General features: G+C 34.5%; 1 protein-coding gene across 2 annotated transcripts in view; it reads left to right on the top strand.

Annotated features, from left to right (window-relative positions):
• Positions 1 to 1873: 1873 nt before the first annotated feature.
• NFXL1 (nuclear transcription factor, X-box binding like 1) overlaps positions 1874 to 26668 on the top strand; it is a 51962-nt gene continuing 27167 nt past the window's right edge. The window contains exons 1-12 of one of the 2 annotated variants that reach the window (XM_025040273.1): positions 1874 to 1994; positions 2402 to 2585; positions 7583 to 7759; positions 11157 to 11266; positions 13196 to 13326; positions 14671 to 14849; positions 15072 to 15233; positions 15320 to 15420; positions 16087 to 16201; positions 16952 to 17076; positions 17798 to 17920; positions 22932 to 23022. In XM_025040273.1, coding sequence (XP_024896041.1) covers positions 2402 to 2585; positions 7583 to 7759; positions 11157 to 11266; positions 13196 to 13326; positions 14671 to 14849; positions 15072 to 15233; positions 15320 to 15420; positions 16087 to 16201; positions 16952 to 17076; positions 17798 to 17920; positions 22932 to 23022 — 1498 coding nt within the window. In that variant the 5' untranslated portion in view covers positions 1874 to 1994. Of the gene's footprint in view, positions 2055 to 2401; positions 2586 to 7582; positions 7760 to 11156; positions 11267 to 13195; positions 13327 to 14670; positions 14850 to 15071; positions 15234 to 15319; positions 15421 to 16086; positions 16202 to 16951; positions 17077 to 17797; positions 17921 to 22931; positions 23023 to 26668 lie in introns of both variants that reach the window. The other variant, XM_015597604.2, reaches the window with a different exon arrangement.

The raw sequence follows: 26668 nt of genomic DNA, 5'->3' as shown, positions 1-26668 counted from the left end.
AAATAAGGGAGAATACCTTCCCTCCTGCAATGTCTCTCCAGTGCCCTCTGCTGAGAGAACTTAATCTGGTGCTCTCTGTGGAGATGCTTAAAGGAATTCTGTCCATTATCACAGAGCATATATTGAAGGGTGAATTGAAGCTGAGGGGCAATAAATTGATAACTGGCACTGTATTTACCTAAGTATAGGTATATTTGTTAAGGATAAATGTATTTGGGGAGCTATGTATGGATACACCGGTGAAAAGAATCCATACTAAGATATGCCAGTAATGGACAAATTAATACAATTAAATCACATTTTTCAAATGGCTAGACAATAAAAGTGCTCAGATATATTATTTTTCCTATATCTATTTTATAATTATTTTAAAAATTGAGGTGTATCATATAGTAAATGGTACAAATCATAAATATATGATTTTTTTTTACATATGTACATACAAGTGAAACTACTACCCAAATCCATATAGAATTTTTCCATCATTCAGGAGGATGGCTATCTCATACTTCTTTCCTGTTAAAATCCTCCCACTCCCACCAGAGGTAAGCACCAATTTGGCTTCTATTACTTGTTTGAGAACTCACGAAATTGGAACCAAAAGTAACTACTCTGTTGTGTCTGGCCCCCTTTGTTTAACATATCTTTGAGGTTCACCAATCTTGCTACGTGCATCAGTTTTTTTTTTTTTGAGTAGTATTCCTTTACATGTATATACCATAATTAATTTTATATTCTGTTAATGGACATGAGAGTTGTTTCTAGTTTTTGGCTGTTATGAACAAAGCTGCTATAAGCGTGAGCTTTTGTGGAGCTATGCACTCATTTCTTTTAGGGATATATCCAGAAATAGAGTTGCTTGGTCATAGTGCTTTAGAAGTAAGTCCATGGTTAGCGTTAATAGATAATGCAGAACATTTTTGAAAGTGTTTGAACCAATTTCCATTCCCATCAGTAAGTATGAGAGTTCCAGTTTTCCATTATTGTCAACACTTAGTATTGTCAGTCTTCTGTTTTTAGCTATTCGTGTAGCATCTTCTTTTAAGAATTAAAATTAATTATAACTGTACTTTTTTCAGTCTTTATAATCTTTAATTATATCTTTATCTTCTTCATATATTTCTTGGGTTCTGTTTTGATTACCACAAAGAACTCTTGTTTACTCCAAATATCTGAAATTTCAAAGTAAAAATATCAGTAAAGGTAGTTTCTGAAAATGTGTTCTAACTTACATATGCTCCGTAGTCCCAAACAACAATCAATATATTTCTCAATCCCAGACAGACCCCCACATTTTTGAAATCTATCTATCTAATCTATCTATCTCTTCTTGGAAAACTCAGCAAAGTCAGAAGATATAGGTCCTGGCTTTCAACTACTTTCCTTAACAAAATCTAATTTAGAGAGCTGTTGCGAAGGTAAAATCGGCCTGCTCAGGAAAAGCATATTACAAATTATAAAAGACTATTATAATAGGTGTTAGATTTATCCTCTACATCGCTTTAGCAATTCAGAAGGCAGCAACATTCCCTGTTTTCCCGCCCTCTTCCCTGACACAGACTGTTTTCATTTTAAGTGTTTTTAAACGTCAGTAAGAAAAGTTTTCTGCCAGATAATAGCCCAAAGGCAAGGCTAAACATGGACGGCAGTCAATTACAGACACACCGACAGTATGCTGATACCCACATGCATTTAGACAGCTGCGCAGAAGCAGCACCATCCTCTAGGGTAAAGAACGTCTCCGGGCCGACACACCTCTCCACCTTGTCCCTCTCTGGACGTCGACCTCCCCAGGGACCGAGAGCATGCCGGGAATTGTAGTTCCCGAAGGCCTAGCTCAATCGGCGCACGCGCCCAGAGCTCCCTCCCCAACCGCTCCCCCTCTGCCCACTCCTGACACTCCCGGATAAGGAAGCGGCCAGTGATGCCACGCGTTCTGCGGCCCGTGGACGGGTGCTTCTGGGAGTTGTAGTCGTCGGGGGCAGGCACCGTCGGTAAGGAGACGTAGCTTTTCTGGGGGTCCACCACTGCAGTTGGTTTCCCGGAGCCAAGAGGTCAGTCGGTATCTCTCCCCTCACCGCGCTCCCTCAGAGGCGGAGGAGGTGCTTTCCTTTTCTCCCGCGCTCACTATCCGGTGCTGGATGCTCCTTGTCCCGCAGTCCATTTCTCTGCCTAGCCCTCTTCCCTCCTCGGTCCATCTCCAAAGCCCGGGTATAGCAGGGACGCGCCCTCGGGGAGAGACAGGGCCGCGACCTTTTCAAATCTTGTCCCCGCCCTGCGGAGACCCCTCTCATTCGGCCCCTCACACCGGCTTCCCCCGACTGCCCGCGTTTTCCCCGCCTCGGCGCCTCTGCACTCACTCTCCTTCCACTCTTTTTTTTTTTTTTTTCCCTCTGCACAGATGGAAGCTTCCTGGCGTCAGGTGGCCGGTGGCCGAGGCCGAGCCCGAGGACGGCCCACTGCGGCCCCCTCCTCAGGAAATGGAATCCATCTCCGCGGCGCCGGAGGAGGGCGAGAGAAGGGGTCGGTGGGCGCTGGTGGTCCTGGCTGCAGCCCCGGTGGAGCCGCGACCGCTGCGGCTGCAGGTAGCGCAGCCCCGCGGGATCTGAAGCACCGCAGACTTCCGTAGCCAGTGGTGAAGTTGGCTTCCGACCTCCGTCTCACCTGGAAGGCTGCTAAGGCACTTACTCGTCAGAACTGTCTCTGCCTTTGCTCTCATTCACTTCTTTTCTTTTCCTTCGAGAGTTTATTATTGGCCCCACCTCTCAAACCTTTCGGGCAGCTACTCTTTTCGGCATTCTAGGCAGATTCCCATCTTAATTTTATCTTATTTTTTTAATCTTTAATTTTAATTTTAATTAATATTAATCTTTCTTACTTCTTTGTCCAGTGTTCTTCTCCTCACTCTGCCTACTGAATCCCTAGACCGAAAGTTGCAAATTGTGGCCCGGGGGTCTGATTTAGCCTATACGGTGGTTTGGTTCTGTTAGCAGATACTTTAAATCGAAATTGGTTCTCATCGTTTTTGTTTTTTCTTTTCTTTTAAAAATCTGGTAAACAGCTTTTCTTGTAAAATAATATATGTGGCTTTAGTCCCTTTGTGTGTGGCAACAGTCACTTGGACCGAGTAGCAGAAATCCCAAGCTTGGGCTTAGAGACTCCATTTCCCAATGTGTCTCCTACTTCTGGAGCTAATTGTCATTTGCCATCTTTACCTGATTGCTTTAGTTTACTAACTTCATTTGTCTATATCCTGGAAGCACTTTAGCTTGTGGTACTTTTCTCAGTTCCTAGTCGTAAATTTCATGTCCTTTCCTGGATGTGTCTGGTGTGTCCTCCTCTAGCATGTCAATGTCCAAGGCTGTGTTTTAGTGGAGCCTGAGAGCATACACACGACTCTTAAGTTGGCTTTAGTAGTGGAGTGTTTGGGGCCACAGGAATAATCCCTGAAATCATTTCATTTTTGTGTTTGGAATGTGTTTTTCAAAATATATTTTTTGGGGAAGAGGAAATGGAGCTTCAGAGTGTTTTTTCTCAAAGCTGATTTTAAAGGTACGGGGTATTCATACACACAATTCTAAATTGTCCTTACTTATGGAAGAGTGCATGGGGCCATGGGAATAATCCCTGAAATTTTATTTTTGTGTTTGGAATGTATTTTTCAGAATATATTTTTTTTTGGAGGGGAGGAGCAAATAGAGCTTCTGAGTGCTTTTCCTCACTAAGCTAATTTTAAAGTTAGGCGGTATTCTCTTAGCTTTCAGTTTCTGAGTTTATGATGGTGATGGTGAGGTTAGCAAGTTGGGAGATCTGTGAACAGTTTTGGTAAACTTTCTTGGATTTTACGGGTAGTAGAAAAGCAGGCATTCTTAACCTGGATGATTGAGATTTGACTCTAATAAATAATATATGGGAAGATTGCTTTGTCAGCTTTCCTGAAGATAATCTTAGGTGGATAAATTGATCAGGTTATGAATGTTTTTATTTTCTAATTCAGCCTTTTAAAAAATATATTTAAGTGCTTATTTCCCATAATTGACATTCGTCACCTCTTATTATATATCAAGTTTGAGTCAAATCTTCTAGCCATTAACTTTTCTCATAACATTCAAAGATTCTTACATGGGCACTGTACATTTTCCTCCAGTTTTACTTGAAATACTACATATTCCTCAATGAAACTGTCTGCAACAAGAAAAGGAAAACATTTCATGGGGAAATAAAAGATAAAACATCATTAAGTACAAATTCGCCACCTAAAATAAGAAAGCTTATTTTGGTAGTGGCTCATCAATTGCAAGCATAAAGTAAATTCCAAATTAATAATTAAAAATTTTAAATTAGTAAACTTAAAATCCTCTCAGTATGGGCACTTATGAGTTCAGTTTGTGACTCCTTTCTTAAACTATGGTTGCTGTCCATAGGAGTTTATTAGCACTTAGTGTTTGAAGAAAATTCCCATGGTCTTTGGTCTTGAGGAGTTTGAAGTCTCATTGGGAATGTGCTATGAGGTAATCTAATTGGTTTTTTTTTTTTTTTGGTGCATTTGACCAAGTAACACAATGAGAAGTACAGACAGTGCTAAAGAGAATAATGGAAGAACTAATCCAAAACTTATTTAGCATTTCTTTTTGGAATAAAGTTGTTATACGAAGCATATTTTCTGTTAGAAACATTTTGTGTGGATTAATGTTATATATATTTGTTTTGTGACTACATTTTTTAAAAATTTATTTAAATAAGTTTCAAGTATACAGTACATTGGTTAGACATCTATATAGTTTGTAAAACGATCCCCCCAATTGCTCCCTCCCTCCCCTGACCCTCCACCTAGCCAACATATTAATGCTAACTGCATTCCCTATACCGTGCTCCCCAAACCCATGACAATCCATCAGCTACTAATTTGTACTTCTTTAACCCTTCACCCCATTCTCCCAGCCCCCCTCACCTCTGTCCGTTACCAAATAGTCCATTATATTTGTGACTCTGTTTTTGGTTAGTTTGTTCTTTTTATTCCTTAGATTCCGCATATAAGTAAAATCATATAGTTTATCTTTCTCTGTCTGACTTAAATACCTTCTAGGTCCATCAAAACAATATCTTTTTCCGTCCCCTTCCTTTTCATATGTAGGAGTCTTGTTTTCTTATCCTTTTAGCTACTCTATCTTTTGGTTGGAGCTCTTAATTCTTTTCTATTTAAGGTACTTATTGATAGGAATGTAGTTGTTACCATTCTTTATTCCTATTTTTGATACATGTGTTTTCTTCTTAAAGAAGTCTCTCCATCATTTCTTGTAATACTGGCTTGGTGGTGATAAATTCTTTTAGCTTATTTTTGTCTGGGAAGCTCTTTATGTGTTCTTCAACTCTAAATGATAGCTTTGCTGGATAAAGTATCCTTGATTGTAGATCCTGGGTCTTCATCATGTCAAATATTTTTTGCCAAGCCCTTCTATCCTGCATAGTTTCTTTTGAGAAATCAGCTGCCAGTATTATGGGTGTTCCCTTATAAGTAATTATCTGTTTTTCTCTTGCTGCTTTTAATATTCTTTCTTTGTATTTAACCTTTGGCATTTTAATTATGATGTGTCTTGGTGTGGACCTCTTTGGATCCCTGATGTTTGGAATTCTTTGAGCTTCCTGGGGATTTATGTCTATTTCCTTCACCAGGTGAGGGAAGTTTTCCATCATTATTTCTTCAAATAGCTGTTGAACATGTTGATTTTCTTCAGTTACGCCAATCAGAAAGATATTTGGAGCCTTAATAGTGTCCCATATTTTCCTTAAATTAAAGTCTTGGCATCTTTTGCCGTTCTGATTGCATGCCCTTGGCTTTCCCATCCTCTAGATAGGGCATTTGATCCTTTTCTTTATTCACTTTGTTTATTCCTTTGTTTATTCCATTTAATACACTTCTCATCTCAGATAATGTGTTCTTCATTTCAGACTGATTCCCTTTTATAATTTCCCTTTCCATTTTTATGTTTTTTATCTTTGTTGAAGTTCTTACTGAATTTATCTTCACTTCCCAAAAGTTCATTGAACATCTTTATAACCAGTGTTTTGAACTCTGCATCTGTTAGATCACTTGACTCCATTATTTCTGGATCTCCGTTCTGTTCTCTCATATGGTTTCTCCTTCTTTGTCTTCTCATTTTGGCTGCCTTTCCGTGTCTGTCTATGTACTAAGCAAAGCTCCTAAGTTTCCTGGTCTTATTAGTGTGGATTTGTGAAGTAGGTGTCCAGTGGCGCAGTCCTGAGAGTGGTTCAGCTGCCGGCCAAATTTAGCCCAAGCTTCAGCACCTCTGGGGCCACCTGTTAAGATTCAGCAAGCAATCCACAGATGCTGTGCTTATAGTTGCCTCAAAAAGCCACACCAGAAACTGAGGCCAGCTGCCTCCAGTGTGAGTCTAGGGGCTGCTCAGCAAAGAGCACCTGACTCGCTGAGGATATACCTGGATGAGGCTTGGTTGGGGCCGCCAATTGGGGGAGGCGGGGTTTCAGGGAATCCTCTGGCTGAGAGACCTCTGTTATCCAGTTTGATGATGTCATGGCTATGGTGGCGCTGTGTCTGGTGCACTGGGAGTGGAGAAGGCTCAACAGGGAACAATGAATATCGCAGGCATTTCCATACAGAGGCGAGTCTCCCTTTGGCCCTCACTCCGACAGTGTTTCCCTGTAAGTCTCTGGTGCCCCTACAGTAGCCGATTCGGCACTGGTGCTCAGAGCAAGAAGGTCCCTCACCATGAAAATCTGCTCATGGACATGGCCCCTTTAAGAGGCTTCTGCCGCTCCGTCTCACCCAGCTACTTGAGACCGGGCAGCCCTGCATCCTTGCCTGTCCTATCTTCTGTTGTTGCAGGATGCTTTCTTGGATTTCTCTCTAGTTGTATGGCTTGTTCATCTAGGTCCCAGGTGATTTTTCCTTGCTGCTGCTCCTTGTTTCCGTCACAACTTTGATTTGGTTGCCAGAGGGATGAACAGAGTATCATCTATGCCATTTTTTTCCTCCCCTCATGACCACATTTTAATAAAGGCAAAATGTCCTTGAGCTTTCTAAAACACATTATATAAACAGTGGGAATACAGGGAATATTGTTTGGCCAGGCCAGGATGGGCTGTAGTGAGAAAGGGGGTTGTTTAAATAAAGCACCCACCTCCTGCTGATTTGGGGTGTTACCAGTGGGCATGTATCCCACCTCCTAAAAAATCACTGTATACAATTTATTTTTTAAACATCCAATTTTAATTTTTGTTACTGTCCTTATCTTGAAATTGTTTACCTTTTTTTTGATATTTTTGTCATACCTTTATTTTAATTGATTTGTTAGTCACTCAATTTCTAGAACAATTCATTGCATTTAGCAGGATGTTTAACAAAAGTCAAATTTTCATTGTGGTATTCCTTTTAGTTGTGTGACGAGAAATTTGAAAATACTTTTTTTCATGGACGATGATAAAATAGAATGCTCCAAAGGTGATTTTTAAATCTGTGTTTTAAAATAATATATTAGTACATCATGCCTTGCATTTCAAGGGATTGTTTTGCAGAAATGAAACTCATTTTTTTTCTTTTAAGCGGAATTAATGTCTCAAAGGAAATTTGAGGAAATCAAGAAGGCTAATCAAGCTGCGGCCAAAAAACTTGTTGAAGAACACTTTAGCTCTTCCTCTGAAGAAGAAGGAGATGAAGATTTTGAAGGAAAACGAGGAGAAATAGTTGCTAATACATTTATAACTTACACTACTCAGACAGGTACTGTATGATCTTTTAATTTTGGACTTTTTGATTTGATATTAATGAAAATATATCCCTGACTTTTTAAAAACACTTTTACTCTATATGGAATAGTTTTTGCATCTTAAGAATGGACATTGTGGGGTTGTAGAGTTGATTTTTATACATTTTACTGCTTGAATTATATGTTACATAACACTGATCTTTCTATAATGCAAATAGGATGGTAGTGTCCCTCACAGCCTTAGGAGTTCTCCTCTGCATTCTATTTGGCATTTCGTTAGGAAGTTAGGAGGGGGAAGTGAAATCTCCTTGCGAGCTGAGTGGGGTCAAGTTGTTTCTTGTTAGGATTGGATTAGGCTTGAGGACTTTGATTACTCCTTTAAGTCTATGCGTCATTTTTTTCTTTTTCATCATATTAAATGTGTCTTGAAGTCAGTTTCATGTCTCAGCTTTATTCCTTTATATCTTTCAACTTTTGACTTTCATACTTTTTTTTTTAACTAAGTCTTCCTAGATTTAATGTGTATAATCACATTATATGTTGTTTATACTTGGGTTACTCTAAAGCCATATTCATTTATGAGAGGGGCCAAAGTGATGCTACTGTGAAGGATTTGGTACTAAGTGTAAAAATAGATTATTTTAAAGGTAAGTGCTTTACACTTTCCACATTTTATACTTAAAGTTGTTATTAGAAACATTTTTGCGTGTATTACCATTAGTTGACCGATGATACTGATGGCATCATGGGGATAGGTACACATCATCAAGTAGGTTTCCAAGGAATTTACCATATTTGCTAAGGAATTAAAGATTAGGAAGCTTGACTAAGAAGTTCGGCTCAGCCAGGTAAAAGTTGATAAAGAGTAACCTTAGGATCGGAGGTTTCTTGCTTCTGGAGGACTTCATCATAGAAAGTAACCTTAAGAAGTTTTCTGCTTCAAGAGGACCTCACTTAAAACATTCTAGATAGAGAATGACTTTTTTTTTAAATAGGAAACTCAGAGATGTAACTCAGTATTTTTTTCTAGTGTTTAGGAAACATAAGTTTTATTCATTTTTAATATGGCTTTTAACGTATTAAGGCAGTTTTTCCTTTGCTGTTTTGTGTCAAATCCATAAATGTTGATTCTTATTCCTTTGTGTAAGTAAGGATATTTGATCACTTGATTTAAGAACAATAAATGCCAGGGTAATAAGATGGTTTTCATCTCATGTTAGGGAATTGGGCACCAGAACTTTACCAAAGAACTTTATTTGTTTTGTCTTAGCACAGCTTTTGTGCTTTTATGACTCTTCTCTCAAATTTCAGACTTGCATGTTCAGCTTCCTGATGGGTATCTCTCTCTTGCTGGCCCATAGACACATCAAACATATGTTGAAAGATACTTTATTTTTTCTCCTATTTTCTTTATCTCAATGAGTAGCACCACAATTTTCCCAGTCACTCATCCACGCCAGAAACCTGGGAGCCACGATGGTACATACATGGCATGAGTGCGTTTCATTCACTATCGCTCCTCTCCTCTGCCCATGTCAGACATCTCATCAAATACAGCATTCTTTCCTTCTTAATCTTGACATGAACATCAACTTTTAAAAGAAACACAATCTAAATGTTACCGAGTCCTACTGAATTTTACTTCCTAAATTTACTTCCTAAATTTCTTAAATCACCCCTCTTCTATCCACTAACATTGCCATAATTCAGCCCCCTACAGCTGTTTAATATGTGAACTAAATCCACATGATAACTGTGAGGTAGCTATTGCTATTTATTTCTATTTTAAAGGTGAGAAAACTGAGATATAGATACATTAGGTCATTTTTGATTTATCTGCTATAACCACCTCTTAACTGGTACTTTATGCTTTTAGTCTTGGCCTCCTTGGCCTCCTTGTCCTCATTTTCCTTCAGTTGCTAGGGTGATCTTTTTAAAATGCATGACTTCAAATGCCATACTATCTACTGTGACATCTTGGGCAGTTTACTTTATTGTTGCAGCCAAACTTTAATACAGTTTTCAAAGAAATCTTGCATAAATCTTATAAAGAAAAGATTCATCTTTGTTTTGTTAAAACCTAATTCATTTTGTTTTCATATTGTTTTACCTGTTAACTGTTAAATTAGGTGAAATTTCAAATGTTATACATTTATTAAAGCCAGCTATGCTGAAAAACCGAATAAGCACACCGAATATGATTATTAAGTCTGATTTTAAGGATACTCTTTAAACTTCAGTGTTTATTTACAATAAAGCAATTATCTAATAATTTATAATATTTTATCGTTTTTAGAGTAATGTTATGTATATTTTGTTGAACATCCTAAATTATATTTGTAAATATTATGGTAGAGCAAGTTTTTGTAAGTTCTGTGCTTACTTAGATGATTTTAGAAAGTAAAGAATTATCCACATGTCCTATTAATTTTTCTTTTTGGTAACTTAAATTTTGCTTTGAACTATTTTATTGCCATAAGTTCTATACTTATGATAGCTTATGCTGTCAGTCAGTCTGTATTGAACCATCTTTATTATACTAAAGGCATGTTGCTTTATTTCTTACATTAAAGTGACTCAGATTACTGCCCTTTTGGTGTCATGTATGCTTTTGGTAGTTCTGCCTCTCATTTTGCTGTTACTTGTTATTTCTTGGACCTTCCTGTAGTAACCCTATGCTGCAGCTTAGCAGAGCAGTTAAGAGGGCTCACTTTGGAGTCATACTGAAGTTGCTTAATTGTTCTGTGCTTTAGTTTTCTCTAAGATGAAGATAATACAGCTCATTTAATCCTACTGAAATACTAATAGTACAGTGCCTGGCAACTAAATGCTCAATAATTGCTTAAAGAAAGTATAGTCTAATAACTTTTTTTCCCTAAGAAGTTCATGCTTCCTTTTTAAGCAGAAATAGTGAACATAATTCAATGAAACAAGGTTATTATACTATGATGATCTCAGGATCTTTTCATTCAACAAGTCTTTATTAAGAATATGCTGTGTGTCAAACAGATAAACACACATGCTTGTATTTAGGTTAAATGGCTCTGCTGAGCTCTGACTTTCAGTTCCTTTCACTTATGCTTTCCCTTGTTACCTGACAGCTTCTTGCTCTTGCCTATGGCTCTGCCCCCACCAAAGTTGTTAAGGACTCAAACAGCAATAAAAGCAAGTACACTCTGAGAGAGGGTTAAGGTACTGTTTTTGAATCAAAAAGATAAGATTTAATGCATGGACCTTGTGACCCCTTGGCAGCTCAGCCAGCTCACTGGTTGTTTTTTTAAACTTCTAATTTTTAGCTATACTTTGAGCAATTGATACTGCTAGACAGTTCTCACATAATGTGGTGCTATTAGTGAGTTTGTGTTATTTTCAGATGTTGCTTAACATGGTTTTTAACTTTTAAATTTCAAGATGGAGATACATGTGAATTAGAGCGAACAAAACAGTATCTAAATGAAGCTTTTCAAGCAGGGGCTATGACATGCTTAATTTGTATTGCTTCAGTGAAGAGAAACCAAGCAGTAAGTTTTTCTCCTTATCTATATTAACATATCTCCCCAAAATATTTTGTTGCATTTACAATACTTAACCATTTATTATGCCTTTGCTTATTTTTGTTTAAAAATGCTTCATTTGAGAATTTTATTGATCTTCATTTTATAAACCTGTAATTAAAAAAATTATCCCTAAATGAGCATCCAATATTTTTAGCACTATTAATATAACTGAAGCATGTATCTTCAGTTTTAATGCACATATAAATTTGATAAAGCCTTTTTTAGTATCTTTATACTTTAGATATTACCACTAATACCGAAATGTTAAAATGTTCTATATTCCAATACTTTCAGCAGGTTTTAAAAAAAGATAGATATGGTCTCTGCTTTCAAGGAAGTAGAACATAACAGTGACACTTATGTTTTATAGTGAGCTTCTCTTGTGCTAAAGGCACTGTGGCACGTGGCTGGAGTCATTAAGGAAAGATGGATTCAGACATAACTCGTGTACTCAGAGGCGCTATGGCCTAATGGCGAAGTTATCTATATGTACATTTAAAAGAGCATTAATGAAGAATTAAGGGGAAGAGATGACTGACTATGATAAACTCAACATTTAGATCTCAGATTAATTCATTGTTACTATAGCAGCATTGCCTGGAGAAAGAAAATCAGGCCAGATGAAATAGGTTGGTCATATAGAGTGAATCAGAAATTTAACAGGTTGGATAGGATAACTTAGCAGATGCAGGTGCCTTTGGTACCTGGAGTCACATCTGGTTGGTTTATTATAATTTTATCTTTAATGGATGAATAGTCTCTGCGTGGGGATACAATCTCACCTTAAACACTTGCTGTGTGTGTGGATTTTTTTTTTTTTAACATCAGTGCTTTCTCCTTGGGAACTCAGCCAGGACATGGGTGTAGTGTAGAAGTACTGAGGAGTTAATACTCCTTGGGGCAACATTCTACCTCAGGGACTTGATAGATGAGTGCCCTAGCCTCCTCTTTATTAGGGAGTGAGGCTGTGAGGCTGGGGTAGTCCCAGGAATACTTTCCATGATTCTTTACAGGGTCTTAGCAGGACTACACTTTGGCCCTTAGTGGTAAAGTTTAACAGCGTACCATTTATTGGCATTCCCAGCTTGTCCTCCACTCTCAATTCTTGTCTTTTCTCAGTCATTGATCTGGGAGGAACTCTAAGAAATTGGGTTTTTTTTTTAATGCTACTGGCAGCTTATGCAATATACTACATGTCTGATTTTATTAAATAGTTACAAAATATTATAATTAAAGGAGAACTGAATTTTGTCAGTTATAGCAAAGTGTTGGTAGGTTTTAAAAATTAATTTACTATTACCCGTTAAACTTTTAAATTATACATATATATTCTCAAGGTTTTTCACCTAATTTTTAGAATTTAGCATTAAGTCCTAGACTAATAGGTTTTATATAACAAAAGGGCATTCCTTTGTACTATTATTTATATTTGGACTAACCTAAATGTCCAAAAACCAGAAATTGGTTAAATAAATTATGAAATATTGTACAGCTATAAATATCACATTGTACGATTATATTTGATAAGAGTAAATGCTTATACTATGTTAAAAGAAAAGGCTATAACGTTTCATATCAGTATAGTATGACCTTATTTTTTTAAAAAAGTATGAAAATATTTTTTAAAAATATTGGAGACTATCCAAATTGTTAGTAGTTATTCCTACATGAATGAATCTGGATAATTAATAATGTTTTTCTTAAAAGTGTTCTCCATTTAAGTAAATTTTTATAAAGAACATTTCTTCTATGATACTGGAAGGAAACATTTTTTTTCTTTATTCCTTGGTTTGCTCTTGAAAATAATTTTGTGTGGTGCTTATTGTAAAGTATTGTATAATTATCAAAGAAAAATCATTGCATACATGTTAATTTCTGATATTATTGTCTTAGGTTTGGAGTTGTTCGGGATGTTTCTGTATATTTCACATGCCCTGTATCCAGAAGTGGGCTAAAGACAGCCAGTTTCTTGTATCTTCTTTGACGGATGATGATTTCGGAAAGAAAGATTATCCCTGGCCTTGGTAATTTTTCTAATTTAGTTAGAATATCAAATTGTAAAATAAGTGAAAATCGTAGCTCATAAGTTACTTTATTGGCAGTTTCAGTATCTATGTTTGGCCCTCAGTTAACCCTGTGGTTTGTGAAGATCTGGAACTTGATGATGGCTTTTATTCCCCTCCAATTTATGTAACTGCTAGTTCCTTTCAATAACTAAAAAATCATTCAGACTCTTTTTTCCCTGCAAAACAATTTCTTTGTTATCCTTTTTAAAGAATTTTTTTTTTTTCTACAGGATTAGAATCCGTTACAATTCTGGTACTTCTCTTCTGGAGTTTATATTAGGATACATGAGTAACACATTGTATAGGACTCTGTCATCTAACATTTTGATATTAGGCTTCTCAATTTTATCTTCAAAATCTCTCAAAACTGCAGGTGTATATAATTCAGTCTTACTAATTTTTCTACATGTACTTTATTAGTTTGGCTTATTCATGATTACTTGATCCTGAACTTCTATTATATGTCCTAAAAAAGTTTGGGAGTGGAAATTTTATATCTCTGCTAAATAAAGACAAAAGCAAATTTATCCATACTGGCAACCTAGAGGGTAGATTTATTGTCAAGGTAATAAGGCATAAACATCAGAGGCTTTGTGTGTTCACTTTTGTAACTAATTTTATATTTGTAAATTTGAGTTCTTAACAGAGGCCCTTAAATCATATAAAGTTTAGGCTTCAGAAAACCTAGATCCACATCAGACCTCCCCTTATTACCATAAGTAATGATATATTTGTAAAGTCATGGTAGTGTAGTTTTAAAAAACATTTTAGATGCACTAGTTACTTTGTAAAAATAATTCTCAGTTATCTGTGAGAGATTTTATTCCCATATTACTAATGGGGCTATTAAAGTTAATTGAAGTAAAATGGTGTGTTCAGACTTCTCTTTCTCATAAGCGGTGAAGCCAGGATATAGCTGTATTTTAGATATGTGCTGTGTAATACAGTAGCAACTATCCATATGTAGTTATTTAAATTTTAAAAAATTATACAAGTTCTTTTCCTTTCTCAGTTGTATGCATTAGCCATATTTCAAGTGCTCACTAGCCATATGTGGCTAATGAATACTATATTGTACTTGGCAGGTATAGAACAGTTCCATCATCTCAGGAAATTATATAGTACAGAGCTGTTCTAGATGGTTGAAATGGATTTTAGTAAAATCTTGTTTTTTACTAATATATAAATGGAAGAGAGTGCCCTACAGAAAACTAATTGAGTATACTGTGTTACTAAGTATATTTATATTCCTGTCTCATGTCACTTTTACAAATGAAATTAACCAATAATTTTTCTTTGTAGTCCAAAATGTAGGTTTGAATACAAACGGTCTGATACACCTAATAGGTACTATTGCTATTGTGGAAAAGTAGAAGATCCACCTTTAGATCCATGGCTTGTGCCTCACTCATGTGGCCAAGTATGTGAGAGAGAATTTAAACCTCCTTGTGGTCATAAATGTTTACTCCTCTGTCATCCAGGTAAGTTATGTTATCGTAATTGTTTGGAGGTGGTTATTTCTTCTTATGTTGAGGCAAAAAAAATTATGCAAGTTAAATTCAAAACTTAAATTTACATAAGAAAATATTGAAAGATAATACCTTTTAAAGTACTAGTAAAGAAAATAGAAACCACTGATAGGGGTAGGAATTGAAAGTTTTAACTTGATTTCTGATTTCTTTTTTCCTCTCATTGGCTTCTAGGGCCATGCCCTCCTTGTCCAAAGATGATCACAACTACTTGTTACTGTAAGAAAGCAAAACCCATCCCTCGTAGGTGCAGTGCCAAGAAATGGTCCTGTCAGCTGCCATGTGGACGGAAGTTGCTTTGTGGACAACATAAATGTGAAAATCCTTGTCATGCAGGTGAAAGGTCATAACGTTAGCCAAAGTCAAAGTAGTCTCTATAGCTTTTATAATGTTTCTGTGCTAATTTATCATTGTGATTTTAGGAAGTTGTCCACCCTGTCCAAGAGTCAGTAGACAAAAATGTGTTTGTGGCAAAAAAGTAGCTGAAAGAAGCTGTGCAAGTCCACTATGGCACTGTGATCGAGTAAGTATATATGTGTTTTGGGGGGTAGGTATTAAAGAATACAGAAAGCATAATTAGAAATACTAATTAGGTTTAGTTGGTTAAAAGTAGAGGAAGAATAATAACTCAGATGGATTATATTCACATTTTAGGAAACTTTTCCAATTTAATATCATTTTAATTACTGAGGGTAATTTTTTTCCCAAATAAACAGCTATTTGTTGAATTTTGGATTCAATACATATGTACTGTCTTTCTTGCTAGCTCTTTCTCCCTCTCTTCAACCAATATCCCTCCCCTCTTCTTGAGTTAATCCAAATGAGGAAGTAGGATTGGTTTTATAAATTTGCTTATTCTAGAATTGGCATGGTTTTAGTACCATTTAGAAATCTTTAGTGGGTGGCCATATGAAGCTGTATGTACTTTTTTCCTTTGTTATATTTTAAAAATAAGCTCTTTGATGCATAAGAAATGTGTGTGAAAACATGTATGTATATATATGTGTATATATGTTTATGTATATATAATATCTATGTAAAATATAAAACAACATGAGAAACATAAAGGTAGTTGCTTATTTGTGATTGAAAAATGGATTAAATACAGAGAAAAAATGGATTATGTCATGTATAGTCTTTCTGGTTAACTTTTAAGTCCTTCATTAGCGCTTATTGCATTTTATTTTAGGTATGTGGGAAAACACTGCCATGTGGTAATCATACATGTGAGCAAGTTTGTCATGTTGGTGCTTGTGGAGAATGTCCTCGATCTGGGAAAAGATCTTGTCCATGTCAGAAGTCAAGTAAGACTTTAAACATTCAATGGAATATGATAATTTTTCATGCTAACTAGAGTACTTTCCTAATTAAATTTCTCTGGGAGTTCACAATTTATTTTCAATAATAATACAAATTTGATGTTAGGTTTCTGTACTTTTGGATGAGAAGACAATATAGGATGTGGATTAAAAACTCAGACTTTGGAGTCAGGCATATCTGGGTTCAAATCCCACCTTCATGAACTATAGTTTTCTTAGGTTAAATGGGGACAATGATAGTACCTTCTTCATAAGATGATTGTGAGAATTAAGTGATAAAATGCACATAAACTAGTGTAGTGCCTAACTCATAAAGGGAACCTAAGACTCGTAAGCTATTGTAATTGTGTATTGGGTTATAGGCGAATTTAGTTTTGGCTGCTTTGAGATAGAGGTTTTTTAAAATAATTCTATATTGTAGAATTCTTCATAGAGGTTTACATGATCTTACTCATTTCTTTAGATAAGTATTTCTGAAGTAGTTAGCTCATAAAAATGTGCTTTTTGAGGATGGTAACTTGTCATGTGTCAAATTCTTTTTAAAAAGCATTAACTTTGCAAATATTAGGGATAATTTTCATTAACTTTTTTCCAATAGTTATGCAGATGCAAAAATTCATAGTCTGAAAGGGCTATCATTTTTAGGGAGCCAAAGGAACATGGCCCGTCATTAGTGCTTACTATTACTAGTGCTTACTATCTTACTATTAACATTAACTTTTTGTGTGCTTTTAGAATTTTCTTTGCCTTGTACAGAAGATGTACCAACTTGCGGAGACAGTTGTGACAAATTACTTGAATGTGGAATCCATAGATGTTCACAGCGTTGCCACCGAGGTCCTTGTGAAACATGTAGACAAGTTAGTTATCTCCTGTAATAATTACTTTGAAGAGCTATCTATTATAATATTGTCAAATGGGAATGTTCTGTAATTGTTTTCCATTACAGTTTCATAAAAACATCTGTGTCATCTTGTTGAGTGCGACCTAATATTTATGGTGAAGAAGCTGGAGAATATGCCAGAAATCAAATCCAGAAATTACCTTTTGTTTGTTTTCGCTTGGTAAAAGTTTGAACATTCTTAGTTTTGTAGTCTAGAGTGGGGTAATTTGTTCCCAGAAGACATGCAAAGCAATGATGAATTAGGCATAGTGATGATGGAAAGAAACAAATGCCTAGACTTAATTGAGACTTTAAAGTAATACGTCACTTTGGTTATGACTATACTACCAAGTCAACAAATTAGCTTATTAGATAATCCAATTTTCTTGCTTTACTGTGACAAGATGTGCAGATATCATGGTGTAACTAGATGTAAGTGATTTTAATGTGTGGTGTTGTTTTACTCTTTAATATCAAATTCATACTAAATTTAATAATGGAAATTCATATGAAATCTTTTTTCGAACAAAATAAGATACAAACATTTTAGGAAATTCAGCTTTAGTTTTGGTAAAGTCTTTCATACAAATTTGTGTTAAAACTTTTCTTCATTTTTTTAGTAATTACAGAGATTGCAATATAAAAAAAAATCATGTTAACAAAAGTTAGTTTTAATAGCGTTTATTTTATTCTTCCAGGAAGTAGAAAAGCATTGTCGTTGTGGAAAGCATACAAAACGAATGCCATGTCATAAACCTTATCTATGTGAAACTAAGTGTGTTAAGATGCGTGACTGTCAGAAACATCAATGTAGGAGAAAGGTATGTGTAATAAGCTTGGATCACTGATTTAAAAATTCTCTTGAATTTTTCCTTTGTGGGCCTGTGATAAGTACCATCTTGACATGTTCCTTAAATATTCAGGCATATTCTATGCTACCCATATGAAATATTAATAAATATTTTAGATTGATCCTAATTGTTTGTATTAGTAGGAAATCTTACCAAAATTTTGAAATGAGAAGGGGCTCTTTTTGTCCTGTGTATAATTCTCTCAGCTGGGTTCTGGAGCTGTTTCTGTTCCCTGACTTTAAAACATCATAGTAATGTTAAGAGTGATGGTTCGTTTGTGGCTGCTTTGAGATAGAGGTTTTTTAAAATAATTCTATATTGTAGAATTCTTCATAGAGGTTTACATGATCTTACTCATTTCTTTAGATAAGTATTTCTGAAGTAGTTAGCTCATAAAAATGTGCTTTTTGAGGATGGTAACTTGTCATGTGTCAAATTCTTTTTAAAAAGCATTAACTTTGCAAATATTAGGGATAATTTTCATTAACTTTTTTCCAATAGTTATGCAGATGCAAAAATTCATAGTCTGAAAGGGCTATCATTTTTAGGGAGCCAAAGGAACATGGCCCGTCATTAGTGCTTACTATTACTAGTGCTTACTATCTTACTATTAACATTAACTTTTTGTGTGCTTTTAGAATTTTCTTTGCCTTGTACAGAAGATGTACCAACTTGCGGAGACAGTTGTGACAAATTACTTGAATGTGGAATCCATAGATGTTCACAGCGTTGCCACCGAGGTCCTTGTGAAACATGTAGACAAGTTAGTTATCTCCTGTAATAATTACTTTGAAGAGCTATCTATTATAATATTGTCAAATGGGAATGTTCTGTAATTGTTTTCCATTACTTAGTTTCATAAACATCTGTGTCATCTTGTTGAGTGCGACCTAATATTTATGGTGAAGAAGCTGGAGAATATGCCAGAAATCAAATCCAGAAATTACCTTTTGTTTGTTTTCGCTTGGTAAAAGTTTGAACATTCTTAGTTTTGTAGTCTAGAGTGGGGTAATTTGTTCCCAGAAGACATGCAAAGCAATGATGAATTAGGCATAGTGATGATGGAAAGAAACAAATGCCTAGACTTAATTGAGACTTTAAAGTAATACGTCACTTTGGTTATGACTATACTACCAAGTCAACAAATTAGCTTATTAGATAATCCAATTTTCTTGCTTTCTGTGACAAGATGTGCAGATATCATGGTGTAACTAGATGTAAGTGATTTTAATGTGTGGTGTTGTTTTACTCTTTAATATCAAATTCATACTAAATTTAATAATGGAAATTCATATGAAATCTTTTTTCGAACAAAATAAGATACAAACATTTTAGGAAATTCAGCTTTAGTTTTGGTAAAGTCTTTCATACAAATTTGTGTTAAAACTTTTCTTCATTTTTTTAGTAATTACAGAGATTGCAATATAAAAAAAAATCATGTTAACAAAAGTTAGTTTTAATAGCGTTTATTTTATTCTTCCAGGAAGTAGAAAAGCATTGTCGTTGTGGAAAGCATACAAAACGAATGCCATGTCATAAACCTTATCTATGTGAAACTAAGTGTGTTAAGATGCGTGACTGTCAGAAACATCAATGTAGGAGAAAGGTATGTGTAATAAGCTTGGATCACTGATTTAAAAATTCTCTTGAATTTTTCCTTTGTGGGCCTGTGATAAGTACCATCTTGACATGTTCCTTAAATATTCAGGCATATTCTATGCTACCCATATGAAATATTAATAAATATTTTAGATTGATCCTAATTGTATTAGTAGGAAATCTTACCAAAATTTTTAAATGAGAAGGGGCTCTTTTTGTCCTGTGTATAATTCTCTCAGCTGGGTTCTGGAGCTGTTTCTGTTCCCTGACTTTAAAACATCATAGTAATGTTAAGAGTGATGGTTCGTTTGGTGGAAGAGGCTCAACTTCTGTTGTGAAATCTTATTTATAGACACTTGGTTCAGTACATGGTTGCCTGGAATATTTTATTGTGTTCATAGATTTGCGGTTGTTTTGGGTCCCTTTTATCATTATGAATTATCTCTGATAAGAGTCTTCGCTCTTAAATCTATCAAAATATAGTGATTTCAGCTTTCTTTTGCTTAGTATATCTTTTTTATTCTTTTATTTTTAACTTATGTTTTTATACTTAAAGTAGTTTTCTTATAGATAGTTCAGATTTATTTTATTTTATCCAAGCTGAACAAGCTTTATCATTTGATTCAAGTGTAGATCATTTACATTAATGTGATCTTTAATATGGTTGGATTTAAATCTATTATTTTACTCTTTGTTTTCTATTTGTTCATCTGTTCTTTGTTCCTTTTCCCTCTTTTTCTAATTTCTATTTTATTGAATATTTTTCAGTGATTCCATTTCAACTCCTTTTATTCTCATACATTTTATACCCAAATACAATGTTTTTGGTTTTGCTTTTGAAAAAATACGGCAAATGTAGTCTTTATATTTATCATCAAACTCATTATTTTTGATGCTTTTCATTTTTTAATATTAACCTAGGTTTCTGTCTAGTTTCATTTTCTTTCTATCTGAAGTACTTCCTTTAACATTTCTTGTGGCGCTGATCATTAATCCTTTCAGCTTTTGTAAAATATCTTTAGCCTTTGTGAAACATATTTTTACTGTCAAATTCTAGTTTGATAGTTTTCCCCCTTTCTTTAAAGATGTTGCTCCACCATCTTTTAGCTTGATTTTTTTTTTTTTTTTCAACAATGAATATGCTGTGATTATCTTTGTTCCTCTGTAATCTTTTTTTTCTTTGGCCATTTTTAAAGATTTTTCTCTATTACCAGTTTTCAGCAACTTGTATTCCTTGCTATAGCTTTCTTTATGCTTTTTTAGTTTTTGTTGAGCTCCTTAGATCTGTGAGTTTTCATCAGATTTGTGAAATTTTCAATCTGTATTTCTTAAAACTGTTTTTCTCACACCCGTTGCCTTCTGAGACTGCAGTGATTTGTATGTTATGCTACTTGAGGTCCCACAGCTTACTGATGCTCCATTTATTATGTAGTTTTTAAGAACTTCTGTGTTTTATTTAGCTTTGTCTTCAAGTTCATTAATTTTCTTATTCCTCGTCTAATCTGTTTTTTATTGCATCTTCTGTTTATTCACCTCAGATGTTATATTTTTTCATTTCTGAGAGTTAGGTTTGGGTCTTTTTTTTAATATCTTCCATGTCTGTCCTTAGCATGCTCATGCCCTCTATCATCTTGAATATATGGATGGACTATACTTACAATGTCTATTTAATGTCCTTGTCTACTAATTCTATTATTTGTCTGTTTATTGTTGATGAAATTTTCTTCTCTTTTTGTATTATATCCTTGTGCTTCTTTGACTGCTGGGTAAATTTTGATTGGTTTCCAGACATTGTGAACTTTGCATTTTTGGGTGCTTTTTAAAAAAAAAATATATATATTCCTTTCAATATTTTTAAGCTTTGTTCTGGGTCAAAGTTAAGTTACTTAGAAACTATTTAATTCTTTCGAGGCTTGAGTTTTGTTAGATGTGACCAGAGTATTCTTTTATATAGGGCTAAATTGGTTCCAGTACTGAGACTAACTTTTCCAAGTATTCTACATGGTTTCTGTGTATTAGGAGATTCTTCCACTCTGGCCATAGGGAACACAAACTATTCCCAGCCTTGATTAATCTCTGGAAATTTTTCTATCTTCTCTGTCCAAGGGTTCTTTCTCAGGTTTTGGGTAGTTTCTTTTCACAAATGTGCAGACCAGTACTTGGCTAAAGACTCAAGGGGTCCCTTCTGGAATTTTCCAATGCTTTCTTTGTACTGCTACCACTTCTCTACAAATACTAGCCACAATGGCTTCTCTGATCTATGAACTTTGACTACTCAACTTGGTAAGACCACCTGACTCTGCCTGTGATCTTTCTCCCTGTACTGTAACCTCCAGGTCTAAGCTGGTGCTAACATAGGACTCACTTTGTTTCTCTTCAATGAGGGATTGCTGTCCTGTGCTGCCTAATTGTCTAATGTCTGAAAACTGTTGCTTCATATATTTTGTCGGATTTTTAAGGCAGGAGAATAAATCTAGTTGTTTATCATAGTCAGAAACAGAAGTGTCTCGGCTTATTCAAGCCATGGGCCTCAAAACTTTTACCACACTGCTGCTGGCAAAGTGATAGGCGCATAGTCTTGGTAAATATTTGTCTAATTAATTGAACTATTTTGACTTTCAGTTGCTTTTCAGTAATGGGTATTTTGTTTTGAGCTGTTTTTATATACTTAAACTTATTCTTAAGGTAGGTTAGAACCCTAAGTTTTCTTAGGACAATTGTAGTTTGTATTTTCTTTGCAAAGTTCGGGTATTTGAGAAGTTAGAATGGCAAGATGGATTATAAGCAGTTACCTTTTGTTCATGAATGAAAGCTGGGACAGGGCATAGACAGCTATATTTTTCACAAACAAATTGGAAATCATAGAAGTGACAAAATAATGAAAGCTAGAAGTAAGCATCCTGTCTCTGCTTTTCTACTTTAGTTTCTGATTCCATGGTTTGAAAATAACTTCCAAACTAATTTATACATTTAACTGGTTTTATTTTCATTAATTTTTTTAAATAACCAGACTAATTGTTTGCTTGAATTGACTATAAGGTTTGACCAGATATGTTCCTTTGATTAATCTTGTCAATCTCTGCATAGATAAGTAGAAATGAAATATCTTATGGGAATATTTTAAGTCATAAAATAATTAGCTGAAAAGCAAGAAAATTTAGCTTGATATTATTAAATTAGGACATTTTCTGTTTAAACTTACAAGTTCTAATATAGTGTATTTACTCATGAGAAGAATGTTGATACTCTTGAATACTTTTATTCTTATATCGAAAAAAAGTATCTTTTGCATTCCATAAGTTCTGAAGATAACTAGTTAATGACATTCATATTATGCGTGATTTTCAAATTACCTGTTTTTTATATATTGCTTTCTCTTCAGTGTTGTCCTGGAAACTGTCCACCTTGTGATCAAAACTGTGGACGGACTTTAGGATGTAGAAACCATAAGTGTCCATCTGTCTGCCACAGAGGTAAAATTTAACAATATCTGTAATTGTGTTTGTATTTACATAAAGTTTTTATAGTTGATGGAGAGCTTTCACATTGATTATCTTACTTCATCCTCTTAGCAACCTTGAGAAGGTAGGGCAGTTGCCAAGATCATGATTTTATGGACAAGGAGATTGGAGTTAAAGAGGGTTCAGTGACGTACTCAGGTAAATATCTAGTAAAGCAGTATAGTCAAGGTTTGAACCCAGGTCTTCTGAATATAAAAGTTTTGTTCTTTCTGTAACATCATGTTGTTTCTTCCTCCCGACCTTCCCCACACATTTTTTAAATTAATTAGTATGTTCTTAGTTTTTTAGTTTTATTTTGAATTTTAGACATTTATGTGGAATTAATCTAGTAAGAGGTTGGATATATCCTAAGCTAGTGGTTCTCAAACTTTTTAGTCTTAAGACCCCTTTATACTCTTTTGGGACCCAGTGAGCTTTTGTTAATGTGGATTATTATGTCTGTTGTATTTGAAACTGAAATAAAATGTAATATTCATTATTTTTTTAATGTAGCAATAAACCCATTACATCTAATACAGTAACAGTTTTTCTTTTGTGAAAAATATTTAGAATGGTATTGTTCACATTTTTACAGATGTCTTTACTATCTAGCTTAATAGGAGATAGCTGGAATTACACATCTGCTTTTGCATTCAATCTGTTGTAGTATCATTTGTCATATAGCTTCTGGAAAACTATTCCTTGTATGTGAGATCTTGCTGACCCCCCGAAAGGGGTGCCTAAGTTATTAGATGTTGAAAACTGAGTTAACTTTACCCATTTGAAATATGTTGGTGTGAAATGGAATCTACTAAAAGGTTGTATAAGGTAATTGAAAGAGCATAGACTAGACTTAGGGCAAGAGATCCTGGTTCAAGTCCAGACTGCCTCATCATGGCTTTATGACCTGAGACAAACTATTATTTTGTTTTCGTTATCTTCATTTGTGATTACATGCATGCTAGATATCTTAGTTACTGTCTTAATCTACTCAGAAATATTGCAACTTATATGGCACTACTGTTTAATATAATAAAGAAAGAGGTAAAAAGAGACTATTTGCCCAAGATCATAGATCTAGTGGCAGGGTCAGGATGTGAACCCAAACTTTAATGATATTTCCGTTATACTACATTACCTCCCCATTAGGAAAAGTGACAGATTCCATTAATCCCATATCCATTTTCCTATGGATGTTCTCTGATTTTTCAGTATCTTTGAATTGTGAAGTTTAGAACTAGTTTTTCGGTTCTCATCATTACTAAAAGGATTTTATTTCTTTTATAGTAACATTACATCTTTGACCCATAAAATTTAAATTTCATTATCATTCTAAAGTTAATCATTAATTTATTCAGTAAGTATTTTTGAGTATCTACTAAGTACCAGGCACTGGGATTACATGAGTGACCAATATTGACAAAGTGTCTACTCTTAGAGAACTTATTTTTTTACTCTCCCTAGTTAGAATACAAATAAATAATCCAATTAATATAGAATATCGGATAGTGCCAAGTATAGAAAGGAAATTAGAGTAAAATTAAAATGGTGATAGTGGGGTTGGTATGTACTGTTTTATATATAGTGATCAGGAAAGGACTCTGAAAAGATGACATTTGAGATAAGACCTGATCAAGCCATGTGGAAATGGGTAGGGTATTGTTCCAGGCAAGAAAGCAGCAATTGCAAAGGCCCTGAGTCAGCATTTGAAGGAACCACAAGGGGACCAAAGTAGGTAGGAGATGAGGTCAGAGAGATGGTGGGATAAAGAAAAGGATGACCAAGGAAAGGAAAATGTGTATAGGGTCTTATAGACAGACTGTTGTTAAAACACTGGCCTTTAAGTAGAAAACCTGACTTAGTTGTATGACCATTAAAGAAATTGGATCAGTAGTTTAAAATTTTCTTAAGAAAACATCAGGCCTCATTGATATTTATACATTATTTTTAAAGAATAAACATTTAAGATATACATAAGTTCAGTCTCCTCATAAACTATTTGAGAGTATTTGTAAAATGGGAATGTGCCCCCACTCATTATATCATCTTAAAAGTAAAGTAAGAGAAAATTGTAGGCCTATCTAACTCATGAACGTGTTTGTAAAATTAAAAGATTTTAGCTATTCAGATCCAGCTATCCAGTACTATTAGCTATCCCAAACCTTAATCTATCATAACCAAGTTGTGTTTATTCTGATAATGTGTGGTTGGTTTAACATTAGTAAATCTAATAATGTGATTCATCACGTTAACAGATTAAAGGAGATATGAGATTAATTTAGTAAATGTCTAAAAAAGTTGATAAAATTCAACAACCATAGATGATGAAAACTTAACTAGAAATAGAAGGGAGTGTCATTAACCTGATATAAAATGTCTACAAAAAAGCTAGAGCAAGAATCATACTTAGTGGAGAGATGTTGAAAGCACATCCCCATATTATTTTGAAGCAAATCCCATAAATACTTCAGTATTCATCTCTAGAAGATGGATTCTTAAGCTAAAAATAGTTAATATATTTCTTAATATCAGCAAATATCTGGTGTTCAAATTTCTTGTTTTCTCATAAATATGTTATTTTATACTTTAGTAGGTATGAATCAAAACCCTATGAAGATTGACATGTTGTAATTGGTCAGCGTCTCTAAAGTCTGTTAATTTATAATTTCCTCCATCTCTTATTTAATTTTCTTTGTTGCTTATTTGTTTAAGAAACGAGGTTGCTTTATTTAGTTTCACAGAGGCTGGATTTTGCAAAATACATCTCTGTGGTATTATTTGACATTTTCCTCTGAATTTCCTAGAAATTGTTAGTGGGATCTAGAGGTTTGATAAGATCCGGGTTCAATTTTTTTTTTATTTGTCAAAGTGCTTTTTAAAAAAGGGAATTATTAGCTCCTAACAAAATTTACCTTAATGGAAAGTATATAGAAGACACCGTTGTGTAACTGTCACCATTTGTTTAATCTACATTATGTAAGGTATATAGAATCATTATTTCATACCATTTTCTATCATTCTAGATACCTTCTTAATCAAAATGATACTTTAACTCAGAGAGAGGATACTAACTACATGTTTGTATTGTGAATATATGAAAGTTTGATTTATAGTTCTTTTAAGTTCAAGGTCATCTGTTTTTCCAGTTCTGGAATTACTGAACTAATTAATACCCATGTTGGCTATTGATCCACTGGCCTCTCTCTCTCTATATATATAGTTACATTTGGTATGCTGCTTTTTCATTTAAAATATATTATCCCTGAAGCTATTTTAATTTATCTGTTATGTTATACAGGTATCTGTAACAAATTCTGTTATCAGTAGGAAGACTGTTCAGAGAAATTACCCCTTATTGTTCTTAAGATTTAATTTTCAAAAAGGATAAGTGATAGTGCCGTTTAGAGTGATAAAAAGGTTATATTTGATAAGTTCCTCTTTGAATTGCCGAAGACAAATAAAATTTATCATTGTTAAGTGTGGAAATTGATATACTATGCTAAATGAGAATGGACAAATGTCAGTATTAACTTTAAAAAATGTGACATCTAATTATTCTTTTAAACTCAAAATAAAATTTAATCATGTGAGTCAGGATAACTTGGCTTGCATTGCCATT

Source organism: Pteropus alecto, unplaced genomic scaffold (genome assembly GCF_000325575.1).
Source record: "Pteropus alecto unplaced genomic scaffold, ASM32557v1 scaffold57, whole genome shotgun sequence".
NCBI classification, from domain to species: Eukaryota; Metazoa; Chordata; class Mammalia; order Chiroptera; family Pteropodidae; genus Pteropus; species Pteropus alecto.
This window is presented reverse-complemented; position numbering and strand designations above follow the sequence as displayed.